The sequence below is a fragment of the Propithecus coquereli genome, unplaced genomic scaffold (assembly GCF_000956105.1).
Source record: "Propithecus coquereli isolate 6110/MARCELLA unplaced genomic scaffold, Pcoq_1.0 Scaffold299, whole genome shotgun sequence".
NCBI classification, from domain to species: Eukaryota; Metazoa; Chordata; class Mammalia; order Primates; family Indriidae; genus Propithecus; species Propithecus coquereli.
This window is the reverse complement of record NW_012148607.1, coordinates 3,821,459-3,833,984: the sequence shown is the minus strand read 5'-3', so window position 1 is coordinate 3,833,984 and position 12,526 is coordinate 3,821,459. Positions and strand designations below refer to the sequence as shown.

At 47.9% G+C, this 12,526-nt stretch overlaps 1 protein-coding gene across 1 annotated transcript in view; it reads left to right on the top strand.

The window, feature by feature from the left end:
* The window catches only part of KDM4A (lysine (K)-specific demethylase 4A), a 44,538-nt gene that overhangs the window by 27,301 nt on the left and 4,711 nt on the right, over positions 1-12,526 (top strand). The window contains exons 13-19 of the mRNA XM_012648983.1: positions 4,339-4,520; positions 6,073-6,277; positions 6,722-6,798; positions 7,429-7,484; positions 9,417-9,525; positions 9,862-10,047; positions 11,448-11,618. Of these exons, the coding sequence (XP_012504437.1) occupies positions 4,339-4,520; positions 6,073-6,277; positions 6,722-6,798; positions 7,429-7,484; positions 9,417-9,525; positions 9,862-10,047; positions 11,448-11,618 (986 nt within the window). The remainder of the gene's footprint in view (positions 1-4,338; positions 4,521-6,072; positions 6,278-6,721; positions 6,799-7,428; positions 7,485-9,416; positions 9,526-9,861; positions 10,048-11,447; positions 11,619-12,526) is intronic.

Here is a 12,526-nt window from a genome sequence, read left to right as displayed (position 1 = left end):
GGGCCTGTGGCTTAGCTGTTCTCCCAGATACTCCATAAACAGGACAGGATAGCCTTTTATATCTAATTTACTAATCAGATCTCATTATAAGTTTGAGTATCTTAGAATGTACTTTAATATGGGATGATTGCATGCAGGTTCTTTCCTTTCTTCTCCTAGGGAGGTATATAAGGCTGATTTTTCACGATAGCAGATTTTGTCAATGATGCTAAGCCCTGTGCTGGATGTGTGGCTACTAAGATAATTAAGATAGGTCCTTGCCCTCAAGACCTTCACAGGGTAGTTGGGCAAGCTGACAGGTAAACAGATCTGAAGAAAGAAGAGGTGTTGATCCAGCATGAGTAACCATGGAGAACAGAAACAAAAAGGGTATATTCAGAGGAACTGCAATCAGCTCGGTGTGGCTGGAGTTCACGGGCAAGGCCAGGTAGTGATAGGTGGGTTAGGAGGAGTGAGGCCGGATCATGGGCAGTGTTATATTCGAGGCCAGAGTGAGGACCTTTTCTCACAGGCATTCAGGAGCCATTGACATGTTTAAGCCGAGAAATGACAGAGTCAGATTGACTTCAGAAAGATTGCTCCTAGGAACGGCATCTTGGGGGAGGCTTTGAGAGGACCAGATGGGCTTTTGTAATGAACTTTGTGAGATAGGAGGGTCTGAACTAGGATGGTCATGGTAGGGATGGGAATAAAGGTGTTTGGAAGATAAAGGCAGCTGGATTTGCCTGAGGAGCAGCTGAGGGTGGTAGGTAGGGAAGAAGGATGAGTTGAGTGCCTCCCTGGTTTGTAGCTTTGGTTGGGTTTTGGAAGCCTGAGTTCGGGGTCTATGGGGGTTGTAGACTTGGAGATTGGCACAGAGATGTCATTATTGGGATAAATAAGGTCACTTATGGAGAGGGTGCAGAGGGGTGCGAGCAGAGGCTGGGCTATGTGGACAGAGCAAGGAGGGGAGCCTGCAGAGGGGACAGGGAAGCGGGGAGCAGGCAGACGTGTAAGAACCAGGAAGTGTGGCACTGAATCTTGGGAAGGAACTGACCGCAGCAGAGAGTGGTCTCCTGTGTTTCCTGGAGCCTGGAGATCCAGTGAGCTCTGCTGACGAGCCTCGCCATCAGCCCTGCTAGTGGCCAGGGCCAGCACCCTCAGGGAGAGCGGAGGCAATTGTGCTTGTTGCCCTTTCCTGCCGCGTCCTCTCCTTTCTGATCTGGTGTCGGTGCTGCACCTCCGCTGGATTTTTTGGTAGAAAGATCATGATAAGCTGGGAGAACATCCCTGAGATCCTCTAGTCAGAAGTGTGGGCAGACCCTGAGTCAAAGAGGAAAACAAAATTACCCATCAAAGATGACCACTGTCAACCTTTTAACATATTATCTCCCTGACTTTTCTAGTTAGATATTAAATTATGTCCATGTGTGTCTTTTTAAAGTAATACAATTGAGATCATAATACACAACCTTCCCCCATTTTCTTATGATGAAAAATTTTTAAATGTGGATAAGTTGAAAAGATAAAAACCTTGTGTATTCTCCATGTATATTCAGCAGTTGTTGCCATTTTGGCATAATTGCTTTTGTCACTCCATGTGCTTTATCAACATACATAACATATTTGCTGTGTCTCTTGGCAGCAGGTTGTAGTCACCAAGTCACTTCGCTGTAAGGACACCAGTAGGCACCTCCTAAGAAGGATTATTTCCTGTGTAAACACTGTGCTGTTATCACACCTGGGAAATAAGCAGTAGCTCCATAACATCATCTGGTCTTTAGTCTGTAGCCATCTTTCCCTGCTTCCCAAGAATGTGCTTCAGGGCTTTCTTCCTGACATAAGAAAGATATAAGCCAAACTGAGGTCACACATTGCATTCCAGAAGTTACGTTTCTTTAGTCTCTTTTAGTCTAGTACACTTCTCTCCCAACTTTTAAGAAAACATTTTCAACTGAGGCATCACAACGGAGTGAAAATGCACACATTTTAACTGTACAGCTTAATGAAATTTATGTATGTAAACTGTAAAATTTTGATTCCTGCAATTTTCACTTAACAGAGTGAACATTTTCCCTCATCATTCAGCATTCACAAACGGAATGATTTTTGGCCACTTTTGGCTTTGTAAATGGAATAGATGTCAGTGTGTTAATTTTTTAACTGTGGGTGTGAGCCTGTTTCTATTTCTTCCATCCTATCTTGGTCACTCTTGTTTTGGCCAGGATAAAGAATAGAATCTGCGCTTGGGTTTGGAGTACCATGGCTCCTGACTAGGCCTGAGTGGTGGGGCTTATAGGGGTTGATTTTAATTGCGTGCCTTGGTGTCCTTGTGCTACAGTAACCTTCACTGAGGCCACACACAATGGCAGCTGCCAGATCCTTTAGATTAAACATGACTGTGAAGGAAGAGTAGAAAGCTATTTATCTGCACTGAGCTCGTGTTGCCAGAAACGAAGAAATGGGCACCTCATGCAAGTGTGTGCCAGAGCTTTCCTTGGGCTGCTTTTCATAGATTCAGGGGCCTCTTCAAAAGCACTGCTGTCTGGGGAGAAATGAGAAGCTCCTTGGAGGGGCTGTAGGTGGGGATTTCTGGCTCCCCCCCGCCACAGCTAGCTACAGTGGTCTACTCAGGGGGCCTCATGTGGGGCTGGCACAGAGCCAGTCTCCTGTCAGGTGCTGCACACCTGGGGCTTGCTTTGGTCACACTTGCCAAAGAAGGACATAGCAATAGTAGCTTCTCATACCTCCCTCAAATGGGGGAGCATCTGGAATAACACTGTGGACATCAGTTTATTTTGATATTTGCTTCTGCTTCTATCAGATTGCCCTCATTTACTCATAACTTTCAGAATTTTGATGGGGTTTCCTTTACTTCCTTGTTTCTGCTGGGAGCTGGTGGGCTGTGTCCTTATCTCACTGATTTAGGGGGAGCTGGGAAGCGTGCTACCTTAATCACGCACATAGTTTTGTGAGCAAACTTGTTTGTTTTCCATTCAGCAATGTGTCCCTTTCTTCTAGGAAGGTGCAGCCAGCGGGGATTTTTCTTCCCCACACAGCAGTGAGGCCTGATGAGTTGTGCGCTCTGCTGGCTAGAGCACCTAAGAGATAGAAATTGTCACGTAGACCAGGAGTCTGTGAAGGACCAGGAAGTAAATATTTTAGGCTTTGCAGTCCTTATTAGTCTCTGTGGTCATCATTATTGTCTTTTTTTTTTTTTTTTTTTAAATCTCCAACCCTTTAAAAATGTAAAAACGAAAGCAGGCATATTGGTGTGGGTCTGTAGTCCCAGCTACTCAGGAGAGGATTGTCTGAGCCCCGGAGTTAGAGGCTGAAGTATACTGTATATGCTCATGCCTGTGAATGGCCACTGCACTCCAGCCTGGGCAAAATAGGGAGATCCTGTCTCTTAAAAAAAAAAAAATGTAAAAACAATTCTTAGCTTCCTGAGTGGGCTAAACCCACAAGCTGCTGTTTGCCAGCCTTGATCTAGACTCAGGGCTTTACATCTGTGACTCTGACAGGATTCATCTGGAACATGCCTTCCTCTGGCAGAGCAAGGAGGGGTTAGGCAGGTATCCCACTGACCTTTCCAGAGGGAGCTATAGAGTCCTGACCAAGGACCGTGATGTAACAAGTTTTTTTTTTTTTTTCGAGACAGAGTCTCACTCTGTTGCCTGGGCTAGAGTGCTGTGGCCTCAGTCTGGCTCACAGGAACTTCAGACTCCTGGGCTCAAGTGATCCTCCTGCCTCAGTCTCCCGAGTAGCTGCGACTCCAGGCGCGAGCCACCGTGCCTGGCTAATTTTTTCTATTTTTAGTAGAGATGGGGTCTCACTCTTGCTCAGGGTCTTCTCAAACTTCTGACCTCAAGCAATCCTCCCACCTCAGCCTTTCAGAGTGCTAGGAATGTAACAACTTTTAAGCTTTGCTCCAGTTCCCTGTTATTTTCCTTCCTTGTTTCCCTTTAGCACAACTAAAGGGAAAACTCTAAAAAATAAAGGGCTTGGTGTGCTGACATTTTGGAGGCAGCAGATAACATGGTCTCTGACAGACAGTGCTTTGCTCTGCTGCCCTTGGGCAGAGGGGTTGAGTGGGCATCTGTTAAGGGAGAGCAGGGCAGGCCAAGCTCCTGGGGCAAGGGGAAGGATGGAGACCATCAGGCAGGCCTCCCCACACCAGCATGTAGGCATTGAAGGAATCTGCACACTTGCTTTGGCCTGTTGCCTTTATCACCCTTAGGTGTCTTGAGTTTAGTCCCAACTTAGGACGAGGAGTCCTGGCTGAGCTCATTTGTTCACCAAGCAGAGCCACAGATGTGCAAGCTTGGTGCTGACTCACGTTTCTGTTCCCTCTTTTAGAGACACCTGAACAGCTGACCCCGGAGGAAGAGGCTGAGGAGACAGAGGCCTGGGCCAAGCCGCTGAGCCAACTGTGGCAGAACCGACCCCCAAACTTTGAGGCTGAAAAGGAATTCAATGAGAGCATGGCCCAGCAAGCCCCTCACTGCGCTGTCTGTATGATCTTCCAGACTTACCATCAGGTAAGCCCGCTCCACCCCAGCCCCCCATTTACCCAGGACCAGCAACTAGGGGAAGCTAGAGTTAATTGCCTATATAGCTTGTCACCGGTTGGCTTGGAAAGGCTTTTTCCCCTAGCGTTCTCTGCCCCATGTGTATATTGGTCAGGCTTTGCCAGGCAGACAACCCAGCGATGTGGGTTTTGATAATGCTTTGGAGGTGCATTGAGGGTATGGCTCAGGCTCCCCCTTGTGCATGCACTCATCACAGACTTCACTGTTTGCAGAGCAGTCTGCTTTTTTATCATCATTCTAGTCAGTGATTATTCCTGCCAGGTGGTTGTAGTCCTGGCCAGTGCATGTGGAGGACTGTAATTTCTTTATTGCAGTCTGTACTTGAGATGAAAAGCCAGATCCTCTAATCTTGTCATCATCTTTCCTTTCCCACTGGCACAGTGGGTATTTCCAGTAGCAGAAGGAACTTGGGAGGGGCAGAAGCAGAGGGCCCAACTGCGGGAGAGCAGGGCAGGGAAGCAGGGTTGCTGAGCTCAGCTGTGAGCTTCCCACTCTGGGACACTGACGGCTTCCCCATCATGGATCTCTTTGGGTCCAGCTCTAGGAGGCCAGGAAGGCACTCACAGCTGCAGGTGCTAAGGGGACCAGCTCAGTCTCAGCTGAGGCCTGTACAGGGTGGCAGGTAGGTAAGTGGTCCCCCTGTGCTGGTTTAAGTGGCACAGCTGGTGCTGAGCCTGGCAGGGCCTTAGGTTCATGCTTGCCGAAAAATGGAATCTCAGACCAACACACTTTGGATTAGGAACTCACTACATCTTTCCAATGACAAAAAGCAAAAGGAAAGAACTATATGTGCAGTTGCCTGTGAGGGAGGTGAATAGCCTGATTGTTAACCATCAGCAGATCTACTCAGTGAAGGTCAGAGTTTCATGAGTGTTGACATGTTTCTGGGCCCCATCCCTGGGTTGAGGGGGTGGTGAGGGTGCCATCTACATCCAGGGGCAGAACCAGCAGATATTTGTAGTCAGTGTAGTTTGCCAAGGGAAGTATGTGGACATAATGTTCTTCCTGCAGGGGCCCGAGCCAGGAATCACAGGTGGTGCTCTAGCCATGTGAGGGTGCTACACCTCAGGCGACCTGCTGACACAGACCACCAGAGGCAATCAGTGCTGGCCCATTAGGAGCACCTGCTCTGGGTGTTCTCCCTGGGTGAGGCCACCACACACTGTAGCCCACAGGGGAGCCCACAGAGCAGCCCAGCTGCTAACATCTCAGTCATTTTATTACCTCTTAGTTTGGGAAGATTGAAATCCCAGTTGCCTCTTACCTCGCTCCCTCTTCTCAGTTGTCCCCTAGGGGCCTTTGTTTGGTGCTGCTGTGAGAAATTGAATTTGAGTCATTAGAGGTAACTTCAATTAACAGCTCTGGGATAATGGCTGTGCACCCGGGAGCCGTAGCCACAGTCCTATCAGTAAGAGCACCAGCTTTCTGCTGATAGAGCAGGTGGGAAGCTAAGAGCATAGGTGTGTGCTCACTGAGGTGTGCACTTGTTCTCACCCCTTAGGTTGAGTTTGGAGGCCTTAGTCAAAACTGTGGAAATGCTCCAGATTTAGCCCCCCAGAAGCAGAGGACCAAGCCACTGATTCCAGAAATGTGCTTCACCTCAACTGGCTGCAGCACGGACATCAATCTTTCTACCCCTTACCTCGAGGAAGATGGTACCAGCATTCTAGTTTCCTGCAAGAAGTGCAGTGTCCGGGTCCATGCCAGTGAGTGCTCCTCACCTTTCTGTGTCCTGTCCCAGGAGCACCGGCCCACTCCCTGGAAGTCCTTGCTACCTGGTGGCCTCCCAGTCCCTCCACACAGAGTTTGCTTCTGTGCTCTGGGGAGTTTGTTGCTGATTGATTTTCATTGTCTCCAGGGGTCCATACTTGTACCAGTCATCTCTGTGCTGTCCTGTTGGTTGCAGGTATATGGAGGTGATTAGTTCCTGCTACTCACTGGGTGTTTGTACCAGTGAATCTACAGTTTTTGACTCTTTGAGACTTTGGGCCATACTATACGGTTTAGCCCTGGAGACTCAGACTCTAGAATTCAGGGGTTTCTATAAGGTTTGGTTTTAGCTTTGGGGGCAGTCTATGGAAAAGAATTGCAAATCTACCTTCTGACTCTGACCTCTGGGTTTAATTTTCTCATCTTGGTGTCCCTGTTAGGTTGCTATGGGGTACCCCCTGCAAAGGCTTCTGAAGACTGGATGTGTTCTCGGTGTGCAGCCAATGCCCTAGAGGAGGTGAGTCCTCCCGCGCCGTTGCGGAGACTTGGAGCACATTCAGGGCCAGACGGTTTCATGTTGGGCTTTATATTCCCAGCAGTCCATGTAGGGCCTGCTGCACAGTTGTGTCAGAGAGTACTGTGAGAATAAATCCTATGATAGTGAGAGTGGTTGCTGCCCACTTGTGGTGTCTGGAAGCTATGTTTGCTCCATGTGTGAAGACCAGGTAGAGGCTTTCCTGTGGAGGAAGCATAAGAATTTATCCATTTTGGGTTGGAGCCTCCGAAAGGGGCTAAGATAGTTCATTTTGCAGCTTTCTCTTCATTGTACCCCTTGGAACCTGGCAATACCCCACATAAGAAGCAGTCAGAGCCTTGCAGTGCCTCCAGTTTGAGCAGAGCATCTTTGGCACCTTTGCCAACAGTTGTTATTAACAGTAGCAGTGGAGAGGATTATGTTAAGTCAAGCGAATACTTGGTACACTTTAGCCCCAAGTGGCCTCTCCTTCCTATAGGGGAGTCCTGGTTGCAGGGGCTGTGTAGGTGAAGCCCCACATGCTATCCCGCTGCTTGCTTATGTGGTGGGGAGAGCAGATTGGATGTTAATGACTAGGCAGTAACCACTTTCTTTCCTTTCCCTTCTTGGCAGGACTGCTGTTTATGCTCATTACGAGGAGGGGCCCTGCAGAGAGCAAATGACGATAGGTAAGTTTTCTGAGTAGCATCTTGGAACAGAAAGGCTCATTTTTGAAGCAGCATGCAGCAGCATTGTGAGGGCAATGGCTGTTCTTGTGAATGACTGATGAGGACTTGGGAAGCACTATGTGGAGCTGGGATAGCATCTCCAAGACTAATTTTAAAACTGGAATGCCGTCGGGAGCCAAACGGTCCCAGATCTTTCCAACTCCACTTTCCCCTCTGCAGCAGAGAGGGAAGTGGCGTCCTCCTTTGGGAGGAACTAATAATGGACTCACGGGAGCATGAAGACCCTGTGGAGATGATGTAGAGACTTCGTGGGCTGGGTGCGAGGACGTTTGCCTTGTTACAGCTTGGCCGGTGTGCAGAGGTGGCCGTGGCATGGGGAGCACTTTTCCTCAGGGTACTCTCTCCTGGTTCAGACCTGCTGGTGGGAATGAGGTGAGCACCCTCAAGGGCAGCAAGACATTGAGCAGAGCTCAGCCAGGCCCACCCTCTGTGGAATCAAATCTAGACATCGCTCAGCTGTCAAGAAGCTCACTGTCATGGAGCCGAATCTTTGTGCTCAGTCTTCTGTTTAGTTGTTCTGAGGTAGAAATGTTAGATGAATGAGGTTTTTGCCCTGAAAGAGCTGGCTGTCTAAGGGATGGTACACACAGGTTGGCAGTGAATATCCTGTTTTGAAGTAAAATCCTGTGGGAACTTGGCAATGTACCTACCACCCAGCCTCCTGCCTCCCTGGAACCCCCGTCCTCCTGTTTCATATAGATGGCTCTTCTGCTTGCTGTCTCCACTCCTTTAAACAGGCACTCGCTGCCATTACTTGAGGTCATTGTGTTCCTCACAACTGTAGGACGGTGCTGGAAGTGTCCTTCCTTATTTGGAGTGCAGATGGCTCTGCTAGAGCCTCTCACTCTCACTTTTTTTTTTTCACTCTCACCTTTTAATCCCTGTTCTGCCCCCCAGGGCACATAAAACAAATCTGTTCCTACTCCACATGACAGCCCCACCAGTGTTGCAGACAGCTTCCATGTAGCCCCAACATTGTCTGTTGTAGGTTTTCACATGGCCTCATTTTAAGAACTTTCTCCATTTTAGTTGTTCTCATCTTGGCACATGTCAGTTTCCCTAAATGGCCAGAATTTACTTTAATTCTCTAAGGATGTCCATTGAACAGACCTTTCAGAGTAAGTGGAGCTTTAGCCCAATGTCCTAGCACTCTGGGAGGCCGAGGCAGGAGGATCGCTTGAGCTCAGGAGTTCAAGACCATCTAAGTAAGAGCAAGACCCCGTCTCTACTAAAAATAGAAAAAATTAGCGGGGCATGGTGGCGTGTGCCTATAGTCCCAGCTACTCAGGAGGCTGAGACAGGAAGATCGCTTGAGTCCAGGAGTTTGAGGTTGCAGTGAGCTATGATGATGCCACTGCATTCCAGCGTGGGTGACAGAGTGAGACTCTGTCTCAAAAAGAAAAAAAGTGATTCAGAGATGGATAAAGGGAGCAGAAGGGAGAGGCCATTTGAGTCTGAGGGAGAGGACTGGGTGGAGGCCTGGGGAGAGAGCTGTGATTGCTGGCAGATGGGGGCACAGCCGGGATGTTTTCAGGAAGCACTCGGGTCCTGCTGTAAAGGGGGTCTGTGTAAAGTCCTCCATTGTATTCTCACTCTCTGAAACCTGCCACACAGCTAGCTGTGGCTCTGCTCGTTTTGCAGTAGACTGTGAGTGAGTGGTGTAAGAAGCGCGATCCTGTGCTAACACAGGGCAATATAGTGGGGAAACTGTTTCCGTATAATCAGTGTGGAGACACTTGTGATTCTCACCTTCCTGGGTCCCAGGAACTTGCTGGGTGAGAAAGGATGCACTGTCAGCAGGCCCACATTAGAAGAGAAGGCCACAGAGCCTTGGGCCCAGAGGTGACTGAGCTAGCCTTTGCCTTTCGGCAGGTGGGTTCATGTTTCATGTGCTGTGGCAATTCTGGAAGCAAGGTTTGTCAACATCGCAGAAAGAAGTCCAGTGGATGTGAGCAAAATCCCCCTGCCTCGCTTCAAACTGGTAAGGAAGAAGAGACAGGCTTGTAGGCTCTATATAATTACCCTACCTACAAGTCTCTGGATGGAGGGGAACAAAGTATTTATGCTTGGCCCAGTGGCCACCCTTACCCCTTGGTCTTGGTCAGAGTTTTTGATTCCTACCCTGCGGTTAAATTACTTAATGGGGATACCCGGGATACCTGTAACCAGACAAATTAGAGCTGGCTGTGTGTGTCCTCATGTTTTGGGAAAAGGGTTGGTTCCTGCTCATTAGGCTCTGCATTTGAGAAGGGGGAACAACAGAGGAGGCTATACTGTCAGTTCCTGGAATCATAGGCTTTCTTCCCCTGTGCTGCAGAAATGCATCTTCTGTAAGAAGCGGAGGAAAAGAACTGCTGGCTGCTGTGTGCAGTGTTCTCACGGCCGTTGCCCAACTGCCTTCCACGTGAGCTGTGCTCAGGCCGCTGGAGTGATGATGCAGCCAGACGACTGGCCTTTTGTTGTCTTCATCACCTGCTTTCGGCACAGGATTCCTAATTTGGAGGTGAGGGAGGCTGCCATTATGGAATCCTCTTGACAGTTTTTGGGATCATTTTCTCAGCATGCTCTCCATTTATTGTGTTAGCAAATATTTCCTCAAGCATTATGCTTTATGGAGAGTGCTAATGAGTAAGGGATTAAGAGATGGCTCCTGTCCACCTCTACTCCCTGCCTGGTACTTCATAATCCAGTGGCACCAACTGCTTGTGGTTGATTCGATTTTTGCAGTTTTTCTCTAAATAGTGAAGCACAGAGAAAGACATATGTATTGTTAGCAAGAGGAGTTATGAAAGGGTTTGGGTAGAAAGTGGCATTTGAAATGGGCCTTAAGTAAAGAGAAGGAATTATGAGCAGGTGGCCATTCAAGGCTTCAAAACAGAATGAGCAGGTCTCAGAAGAACGAACATGAAAGACTGGTTCTGGGAGCGTGGTGGGGCTGACACTGGAGAGGTGATGAGGGCCCTGGACTGCCATGCTTAAGACTTTGACCTCTCTTCCATCGGATGACGAGAACTTTTAGAATATTATGGTTTTGAACTATATTTTTTAAAAAATCACTCTGGTGGTTGTTTGAGGAAAGGATTCAAGGAATAAGAATTTGAGACAGGGAAACCAGTTAGCATAGGAGAAAGTGAGGTCTGAAATGGTAACACATAGGCAGAGCTTTAGGGTGGCATCTAACCCCACAATCCTACAACAGGTAGAACTGACAGGGTTTGTTGACCCTCATAGGTTGAGAGGATGGAGAGAGGAGGAAGAAGGGGTGAGGGGTTATGAATTAAGATGACTTAGGTTACTCCCTTGAGAGATGGAAGGATGCTAATATAATGGTATTAGTAACTGCAATCGGGAACTGAGATGGAGCAGGGTGTTTTGCAGGGGAAGTGGGGAGGGATGGAAAAAAGGAAAGTACATGTAAACTTTGATGTCTCTGCAGCATTCTGGTTGAGGGTAGAGCTAGTGCTAAGACCTGGTAGAGCTTTTTGCCTGGGGGGCCAGGACCCGGGGTCACCTGTTGAGTCTGTCCTTTGATACTTTGATGAATATGTGAGCTGTAGCATCAGTAGATGCTATTTGGTCAGTCCTGTCAATAACAGGGAAGTCACAAGAGTCTGTTCAGGGAGTTTTGGGTAAGGTAGTATGGTATAAGAACCAGTTGTGGACTAGGAGCTAGGGAGGTTTTAAAATTTATGGAGGAAAATATGACACTGGTTTCTTCCAGTGTCCTAGTTGGGATGTGTATATCTGCAAAGGCCAATTTCAGCTCCCATCTCTTGTCTCCTTTTTACTTTCCCATTTCCATGCTTATCTTTCCCCAATAAAGAGGAACCAATTGATCTTGGTCCCCATGTGCCAGGCCTGTCAACTCAATGTATGAATAACCTAACACTCTGTTTTTTCCAGCGTGCCAAGGGGGCCTTGCAGAGCATCACTGCAGGCCAGAAGGTCATTAGCAAACATAAGAATGGGCGTTTCTACCAGTGTGAGGTAGTCAGGCTCACCACTGAGACCTTCTATGAAGTCAACTTCGATGATGGCTCCTTCAGCGACAACCTGTATCCCGAAGACATAGTGGTAATGTCTACAGAGAGCTTCGTGGGCAGTTTGGCAAGGGGGATGTTTCTAGGTCTGGCTGGCAAACTGGCTGTAGGTCTGCCTGCCTTTTCTATCCAGGTCCCCCGGTCCCATGAGTCGATTCCCAAATGGAAAAGCATTTGTATTGGGCTTTCCTTGCAAAGAATATTATGTGCCACTAGAGTACCCTGCTTCCCCTAGAAGTTTGTGTGAATCAGCATTTTCTGTAATTCTTTGAAACATGCACATATTTTGGTCTAAACTATGCTTTAAGGCATTCTAGTGCAATAGAAAAGCCTGCACTAGTCAAACCCATGTGCCAACATCAGCTTCACTGCTTAGTAGCTGGGTGATTTTCAGACGTATCCGCCTCTCTTTTCTACCAGGCCCTCTTAGGAGATGTATAGAATCTGCTTTTGTCTCTTCACAGTTGAAGGCTTTGGGGCTAAGTAGAAACTGCTTGGAGACACCCCGGCCTGCTTACGTTAACAACCCCTGAGACACTAGAGACCCTGCCTGGACCCAATCCTAGGTTTCCTGGCTCAGTGTTCAGGACTTAGTTCAAGTTTCCCCAACCCCCACCTGCCTGTTCATGTGGTAGACTAAGTGCCAAGGTGGAGAAGAAGGAAACCATTTCTTCCTTTAATAAATCAGGTATTTCCCATGTTTATACCAATAGCAACTTCATTGTTAAAAGCACATTCATCAGTTATAAGGTAGACTTTTAGTGAAGATGATATTAGTAGTATTCATAGCAGTAGTATAGCTCTGATTTATTAAGCTCTTACAGTATGCCAGGCACCATGCTAAGTGCTGTAGGTCAAGAATCTCTTTCATTTCTCATACCAACTCTGAGAAGTAGGTGGTATTATCTCTAACTTACCGAGCAGTGATCTCAGGGTTCCCTT